The sequence below is a fragment of the Octodon degus genome, unplaced genomic scaffold (assembly GCF_000260255.1).
Source record: "Octodon degus isolate 3935 unplaced genomic scaffold, OctDeg1.0 scaffold00120, whole genome shotgun sequence".
Taxonomy (NCBI): domain Eukaryota; kingdom Metazoa; phylum Chordata; class Mammalia; order Rodentia; family Octodontidae; genus Octodon; species Octodon degus.
This window is the reverse complement of record NW_004524696.1, coordinates 1,697,378-1,706,143: the sequence shown is the minus strand read 5'-3', so window position 1 is coordinate 1,706,143 and position 8,766 is coordinate 1,697,378. Positions and strand designations below refer to the sequence as shown.

The 8,766-nt window shown below is 35.9% G+C and overlaps 1 protein-coding gene across 1 annotated transcript in view; it reads right to left on the bottom strand.

Moving 5' to 3' along the window:
* The window catches only part of CUNH18orf63 (chromosome unknown C18orf63 homolog), a 73,420-nt gene that overhangs the window by 50,522 nt on the left and 14,132 nt on the right, over positions 1-8,766 (bottom strand). The window contains exons 3-4 of the mRNA XM_023700078.1: positions 6,848-6,926; positions 3,093-3,149 (exon numbers count right to left, since the gene is read on the bottom strand). Coding sequence (XP_023555846.1) covers positions 3,093-3,149; positions 6,848-6,926 — 136 coding nt within the window. The remainder of the gene's footprint in view (positions 1-3,092; positions 3,150-6,847; positions 6,927-8,766) is intronic.

Below are 8,766 nucleotides of genomic sequence, written 5' to 3'. Positions count from 1 at the left end.
TAATATGAGAAACTACTTTGGCAGTAACAATACACAATGTACTAACCATTCTTACTCTCCTAAAATCTTGTTTTGAGATTTTGTACCATTGTTTTTATTTTTTTTTTCTTTAAAATAAAAATAACTGATGTCAAAAAAAAAGAACTCAAAAGAAGAAATACAAATAGAAAGGTATAATACAAGTAAAATGAAAGCAAGAACCCGAGGACTAATTAATTAAGAGACGGAAAGGAGAAGAGCTAGGAAACATGACAGTGACAAGCCATACAGTTATATGTAAAAGATGGGTAAGGCAATGATCCTGAGAATCTTCAGAAGATTTTTGAATCTAGCAGTTAATTGGAAAGATTCTCATCCTGACTAACTATATATACTGACACCTGTGAACTAAGCAACTGCACTGAAGATGGCAATTTGTAATAGCAGGTTCATGCTTGGAGTGCCTGTCATTCTGGTCTTCTGAATATGGGCTGCTTTTCATGATATGCCAGTTGCTGCTGTGTTGTCTTTCAGGTAGATGATTGTTCAAAAATAAGGGGGTGGTGAATGAAGGCAGGAGACAGGAAAAGTAATGTTGTGGGACTGTCCTGCTTCAAGGTTGTATATGGTTAAATTTCTGGGCTTATATGTAAACATAAGAATTATATAATTCTTTATGCCTATTTTAAAAATGTATTTTAACTTTTAAATTTTTTTTCATCATATTCTGTAGGGACTTAAAATTCAACATATCAATACTTGATGAAAAATACCTGTTCCATGTTATGCCTAAAATGTTTGATATTCAGACAGATAGTGAGGTTAAGTTTAACAGCCTAGGTTGTATGGTAATAACAAAAAGCTTCTCTTCTGAAGGGTTAATAACCTAAGTTTGCAGACCAATATTAGAGAAAAAGGAGGGCCACAAGGAAAGCCAACATTTTGGCCCTAGAATTCCAAGATGAATTAAGACTCAGGACATATGAGAACTTGTACTGTAACATCATGTAACTCAGTAGTGTTCCAAATTTTCTGATCAAGGAGATTATGGGGCCACAGAGGAAAGTGATTGATGATGTAGAGTGTGCCTAAGCAGAGTCCCATGGAGAGAAAACATTCTTTCAGGCTTTCACAGAGAGCACATTGGCCAAGCAATGGCCGTGACTCATCCACATGGCTGACACTGACAAAGGTTCTACAATCTGAGGTACAGGATCTCAGGATAAATCCTCAGGGGATTTGACTGACCTTATCAGATCCAAAAGCTACAATTTTGTTGCATAGTTCTTGCTTTATCTTGGTCTTAACCATCCAGCAGAAAAGTATAAAAATTAAGTATAAGAAGTAAAGCCATGTTGTTATGTTGAGCTGTAGGGGACTCAGGTCAACAATTTCTGACATTGCCAGTGAAGTGGAAGACTCAATACTATTATGGACTACTGGACTCTTGTAGAATATTTTGCTGAGTTAACACACCTATAATATTCAAATAACAGAACTAAAGATAAAAGGGGATACAGATGAATGTCCATTTTGTATCTGTGTATTCAAAATGTTTAGGATAGATATATAGTTGTATTCTCTTAATGAATAGAGGGATTTGTTCTCATAGTGTTTGTAAATAGGATATCATGTCTGCATCTTGTACAGCAAATAACCACTAGGAAGAATGTATACAATGTGTTAATTATTGAAACTGTCCTACCAATTTGGTTTGAAACTGTCTCAATGCTACTTGTTTCTCAATAAAATTATGGGGAAAAAGAAAAAAAACACAAAATATCAAAACAACAGAGAAAAATGAATTAAACCAAAAGCTCATTCTTTGAAATGATCTGTTCAGTTTCAAAATCTCTAACTAGACAGAAAAAAAAAGAAAGAAAAAAGTGAGGATGGGGCAAGAAAGAAAGAAAAAACAGAATATGCACATGTGAACAATACTAGGAAAGAGAGATGATGTAATTTCAGAATCTATAGCAAAGAAAAATAAGAGAATACTCTAAGAAATCTTTAGGCCAATAAAATTTGACAATCTAGGTAGAATGATCATTTGCCTTATAATAGATAATTTTTGAATAGTACCTCTTGAATAAATTAGTACCTATTAAGAAAATTTAAATTACAGCTAAGCTAAGGCCCAGATAGCTTTACTGATAAAATCTGCCAAACATGTATCAAAGAAATAAAACTCAACAAATCTCTTCCAAATTTATAAAAGACTTTTCTACCTGAAGATTCCTCCAGGCTTATATCAACTTTCAGATCATTCAAAGATTTCTTAGGGAACTGTAGAATACCTCAAGGTATTGTGAAATCTACCTCATCCTCCTGGAACCTGACAGTATCATCTCAACTTTGAGATAAGTGTAAATCTCAGGTGAGCCCTAGCAGATCTAGAAGCAGGGCTAGTGGTATGGCTGGACAGGCTGCTAGAATAACAATACATAGTGCCACAGAGCTACTGCAGAGGCACAAAGTGAGCTTTGGCCCATGCTCCATGACTTGATTAACAGGAATAACTGTTTAACTTCATACATTCATTTTTTCCATAGCTAAGATCCAGAAGCTCATCATGACGTAGGCTATAATCTATGTTTTATTTCTCCATTTATTAACTACCTAACTTTGGTCAGTAATTCCACCTCTCAGATCAATCCCCAGCGTGCTGTGACAGCCCCACCCCGAGACGGCAACTGAGACTGGGCATGGTGGCATGCACCTGTAATCCCAGCATTTGGGAGACTGAAAACAAGATTACTGTGAGTCTGATCTGTATAGTGAAACCCCATAAACCCTGTATTAAATACATTTAAAAAATTCCACCTCTCTAGGTTTATTTATCTGTAAAAATGGATAAATTCATTTAATAAAGATGTGTATGGTAAGACCATTATGCCACATGAAGTTCTTATAATAATGTATCCAACAAAAACAAGCCTCTTCCTCTCTTATTGTACTAAATGTGCACAAAATAATTGTTTGGAGAAGAATGTTGGGTTCTCTCTCATGCATGATAATAACTTATAAGGAAGATATTCCAGTTTCTGTTGGGTGACAAAAGAACTTGAACACATAATCTATGCAACAACTGGACTCGTTCTTCAAAAACTTACCTTAGCTTCATATTTTTCAATATAAGCATTAAGTCTCCCAGCTTTAAAAAATGGTATCTATAAAAAAAATTCAGATTTGGACTTAACATAAATATATAAATAATGTTATACATATAGATTTTCAGCATAGTAGAGCAGAAGGCACAGAATTGCACCATCATTCTAGCAGCACCTTGCCTTCAAATAGTGCTATTACCTCACTGAGCTACACTCAAGGAGAACAGTCTGAAAGTGAAGAAAGCCTCTCTGGCAATGACATGACTCCAGAAGTCACATGAAGAAAAAGGCTAATTAATCTTACATGTAAATATTTAATGCCTTTCTTAATATGCAATAAATGCTTAGGTGCAAATCAGGGAAATGAACACAAATCAAGTTCAAAATGCCTAAGTACTCCAACTTATTCAAGAAAGAAATACAAATTAAAGAGAAAAAAAGACAAATTAAAGAAAGATATTTTTAACCTACCAGATTGGCAAATACAAGTATCTAAAGACTGCTAATCTAGTATTTGTGAGGGTCCACAAAAGCAATTCCCTAAGGAATCAATTTCTTAGATGATATCTGCTAACTTGTAACCCAGCACAAACTTTTTAGTCAGCAGTTTAGGAGCATCCATACTTTAAGAGGTGTTGGGCTAAGAAGATAACTCAGCAGCACAAGTGCTTGCCTGGTAAGCACAAGGTCCTGAGTTCAAGTTCTAATATCAAAAAAACAAAAAATGTGTTGCAATCTCATTTATAAATATTTAATCCTTATAAACTACCAGACAAATAAAAATGATATACTTTCTCTTTTTTTATTTATTTTTATGTATTTGGCAAAAAATGACATACTTTCGCTTTCGTCTCAGCCACCGACATGCCCTCCATACTAAGGAAGACCCAGAAACTTCGGAGCCATGTGGGCCATGGTCATGGCTGCATCAACAAGCACCGGAAGCACCCCAGAGGCTGAAGTAATGCTGGTGGCATGCATCATCACAGGATCAGCTTCAACAAATATCTCCCAGGTTACTTTGGGAAGGTTGGTATGAGGCATTATCCCTTAAAGAGAAACCAGAGCTTCTGTCCAACTTTCAACTTTGATAAATTGTGGACATTGGTCTGTGGGCAGTCATGAAATGCTGCCAAAAATAAGACTGGAGTAGCTCCCATCATTGATGTAGTGCAACTGGGCTACTACAAAGTTCTTGGGAAGGGAAAGCTCCCAAAGTGGCCTGTCATCGTGAAGGCCAAATTCTTCAGCAAAAGAGCTGAGGAGAAGATCAAGGGTTTTGGGGGTTCCTGTATCCTGGTAGCTTGAAGCCACTGGACAGAAGGCTCATTAAAATGTTAACTAATGGTTTAAAAAAAAAAATACACTTTCAATGAAAGGTTTTGTTTGTTTGTTTTTAATACAGGATCTTGCGGTGCAGCTCAGATTCATAGTGATCCTCTTGTCTCAGCCTTCTCAGTGCTGGGATCATAGGTGTGTACCACCACGCCCAATTTCCACTGGGCATGGTAGGCTGGAGTTCCAGGACTAGCATGGCATGCAGTACCAGCGATAGAACACAGGACCTTGCACTTGCCAGGCAGGCACTTAGACCACTGGGCTATCACCTCAGCCCCCAGTGGAAGTTTTTTAGCACTGTTTGCAATAATGCAAACTAGAGACTCAGATATACATTAAAAGCATTAAATAATTACTGCACAACAATATAATGAAAAATTTTACAGCCATAAAATAGGGAACATATATGTATTAATATGGAAAGACATCTAGGAAAGTCTGTTAAAAGAGTGCTAATATGCAAGTTTCAGAGTAGTGTGCATAATAATTCTATTTTTTTTTTATATAGGAACTTACTGTGTAATGCAGGCTGGCCTTGAATTTGCTTCTTTAGCCCAGGCTAGCCTCAAACTCTTAGCAATCCTCCTGCCTCAGCCTCCTGAGTGCTAGAATTACAGGCACACGCCACCACACCCAGAAATAGTCCAAGTTTTTACTTCAGTTTTGTAAAAATTTTTACAGACTATACACCTTTGTAAAAAGCAAAACATTTTTTCAAAATATATGACTACTCTCCACTTATTATTAATCTTTCTAAGATTAGGACACTTGAATTCATTAGAACTCTAAAATAAAATCCTCATTATTCCATAACAATTTTCAGCAGAAAAAAATACAAATATGAGACATTGATCTACATTTTCACCAACACTTTATCTTGAAAACTGAGTTAAAGATCAGATAACATATGGACATATTTCTAATACGTAGAACAGTAAAAGAACTGACAACTTTATTGTTAGCAATAAATTCTGATGGATTCTGAGGATTCGAAATCTTAGAAAAATAATATTTTCAGAAAGATTAGGATATAATTTTTTTTTTTTATATAGGGTCTTTGTAATGTAGGCTGGCCTTGAACTTACTATGTAGCCCAGTCTGGCTTTGAACTTGCAGTGATCCTCCTGAATCAGCCTCCTGACTGGGGATAACAGGCATGCGTCATCACACCCAGCTTCAGGATATAATTTTTTTAAAGATTTTTGACACTTATTTATTATTTCTCTTATATTCAACATTGGGAAATGTGTTTCCAATTTCACAAAGTATAAAAATTTTTAAATACAAATTCTAATTAAAATAAACATTGAGTTAGTAATAAGGTTCAACAACCCACCAGGATTGACTGTCATTGTTGACACATTTACTAGAACACATGTCTCAGAAGATGATTTTGGTTTTCATTTGTGGTAAAGTTACAATGGAATTCTAATATGAAATTTAAAACACCACATAAACATTTAAAAAAATAAAATAAAATAAACATTGATCTAAGTTCTTCAAAACTAGTTGATTTATTTAAATGAGAAACTTCTTCCTTAGGTGTAAATCTAAAGAATAAAATATGGTAGCCAGGTGTGGTGGCGCACACCTATAATTGTAGCACTCAAGAGACTGAGGCAGGAGGATTGCTGCAAGTTTGAAACCAGTCTGGCTACAAAGTGAACTCAATGTCAGCCTGAACTGCACAGCAAGACCTTGCCTAGAAAAAGACCAAAATTTAAAAAAAAAGAAAGGAATAAAACATGGTTTAAAAAAATTAAGGTTTTTCACTTACACTGTAAAGCCAGGCATACTGGCATGGCCTGTAATTCAGTACTGTGTAAATCTAAGGGAGGAAGATCATCAAGTTTGAGCCCAGTTTGGCCAATTTTGACATTCAGCAAGACTTTGACTCTAGATGAAAAATTTAAAAAGGGCTGGGACAGCCAGGCATGATGGCATACATTTATAATCCCAGCAGTTGAGAGGCTGAGGGGGAAGACTGCCTTGAATTCAAGGTCAGCCTGGATTACTGAGTGAGTTTAATGGCAGTCTGAATTACAGTGAGACTCTGTCTCGAAAGAAAGAAAGAAAGAAAGAAAGAAAGAAAGAAAGAAAGAAAGAAAGAAAGAAAGAAAGAAGTGGGGGCTTAGATGTAGCTCAGTAGGAAGGCCTAACTAAGGTCCAGTGCTCAGTACCACCACCACTAATAAGTAACAATAATAAAAAGAATAATGCCAATAGTAGTTAAGTCTATCTTTCTGTTTATGACAGAGGCAACAAGATATTAAAACATAAACATCAGGTATATCACAGTTAAGTCTTTAATAGCTCAAACTACAACAGAGTGATTAATCCTCACAAGCAGTCATCAATTTCAGCCATACAATCTGAATTACTGTTTATCAAAATTGCCCCCAATAATCGGTAATACGAACCGCCATGACCACCCAAATTTGGTTGAAGATTCCAGGTACTGGTGCTGCAAGAATATCTTCATGTAAAAGTAGTAGTTGTCTGCAGGGAAGAAATGTGTTACTTTCAAAGAGGACTCACCCACCATGCTTTTTCTTTACTGGAATATTTGCATAATTTTCTTAGTCAAAAACACCAAGTTTCTTCAGTCTACAACTCTATCACAAATTTCTGTGTCTCTCTCCATACTTAGTATTGTACCTTGAACATGGTAGGGACTCAATAATGTTTGAATTAAGAGAATTATAAAGTTTTGTATACCAGTAGTAAACTGAGAATCAATCCTGCATCTGAGTTTCCCAATGTCTTTTATCTGTAAATCTAAATTCTTTAAAATTCCATTACTGTTGCAAGTATAGACTTGAACAAAATCTAAACACTGAGGAATTCCCCTCTTTTAACTCTTATTCTACCCTTATTTTCCTTGCAGTTATACGAAGCCCAGTTTGGCCAATTTGACATTCAGCAAGACTTTGACTCTAAATGAAAAACTTAAAAAGGGCTGGGACAGCCAGGCATGGTGGCACATATTTATAATCCCAGCACTTGAGAGGCTGAGGAAGGAATCTGAGTAGTTATCAATTCAAAATGTCACCTATTAGCTAGATTCTTTTCCTTCAAGAAGGAAATTCTTACAGATGAATGTCCATTTTGTATCTGTGTATTCAAAGTGGTTGGGATAGATATATAGTTACATTCTGTTAATGAATAGAATGATTTGTTCTAATGGTGTTTGTAAATAGGATCACAAGTCCGCATCTTGTACAGCAATTAACCACTAAGAAGAATATATGCAGTGTATTATTTGTTGAAAAATAAAAAAAAAATAAAAAAAAAGAAGGAAATTCTTCTCAAGCCAGAAAGAAGTGGGTGGTTTTATAATAGTTTAGCTTTCAACAGCTAAGTGTACTTATGACAGAAAGCATAATAATTCAAATTATTATCAATAATTTTGTTTCAAAAGCCAAGGAAAAACAAAATGGAAGACGGGTTTGGTGATGCACTCCTGTAATGCTAGCATTCAGGAAGCTGAGGCAGGAGGTTCACTGCAAGTTTGAGGACAGCCTGAATTGCATAGTGATACCCTGGAATAGTGAGATCTTATCTCAAAACACAACAAAAAAGGAATACATCTGGAAATTTGAAAGTTCTCAGTATTATTCATCACGAAAGAAACAAATTTAGATGACCATGAGTACACTATATGGTGTTGCATCAAAATACAAGGTGGGCCAACCTGCTTCTAGTGGCTTCATATTTGTTGTAAGCCATTTGGTTGCCCTTACCTGACATAGCCTGTCTCTGTTTTCTGTTTTAGGTCAGCTGTTACTAGTATGGTGGGTTAAGACAGTTCTACCTTATAAGCACAGCTGCCTTCAGTTCAAGGACAAACAAAAGACAATCTCATTTGTTTACATATTTCAGTATTTGCCCAAAAGGTCCCAAGTAAATTCTGTGTGTGTGTGTGTGTGTGTGTGTGTGTGTGTGTGTGTGTGGCCAGCTCACCTTGCTCTGGGGGCGGGGCTGATGCCACATGTAGGGATGGAATTGCGGTCCCTAAGCTTGCCTAAGCTTGCATTAGCAGGCACTTTAAACTGCTATCTCACAGTCCCCCCTCCCCTGCCCCCAAGTAAATTCTTAGTGGTTATCACCACAGGAGGGAGGATCCAGGCTTCTTGATGGACTTGGGTGGGAAAACATGCAATTGTAAGAAAGTGTGATAGATAAGAAAACAGAGGACACCTTAGGAATGTCTTCCTCATTTCTTATCCCTGGCATCCTGTTGGTGTTTATTCTTCTCTAAAAAAATTCGTTTAAAGATATAATCTTTTCTTTTCTTTTCTTTTTCTTTTTCTTTTTTTTTTTTTTTTTTTTTTTTTTT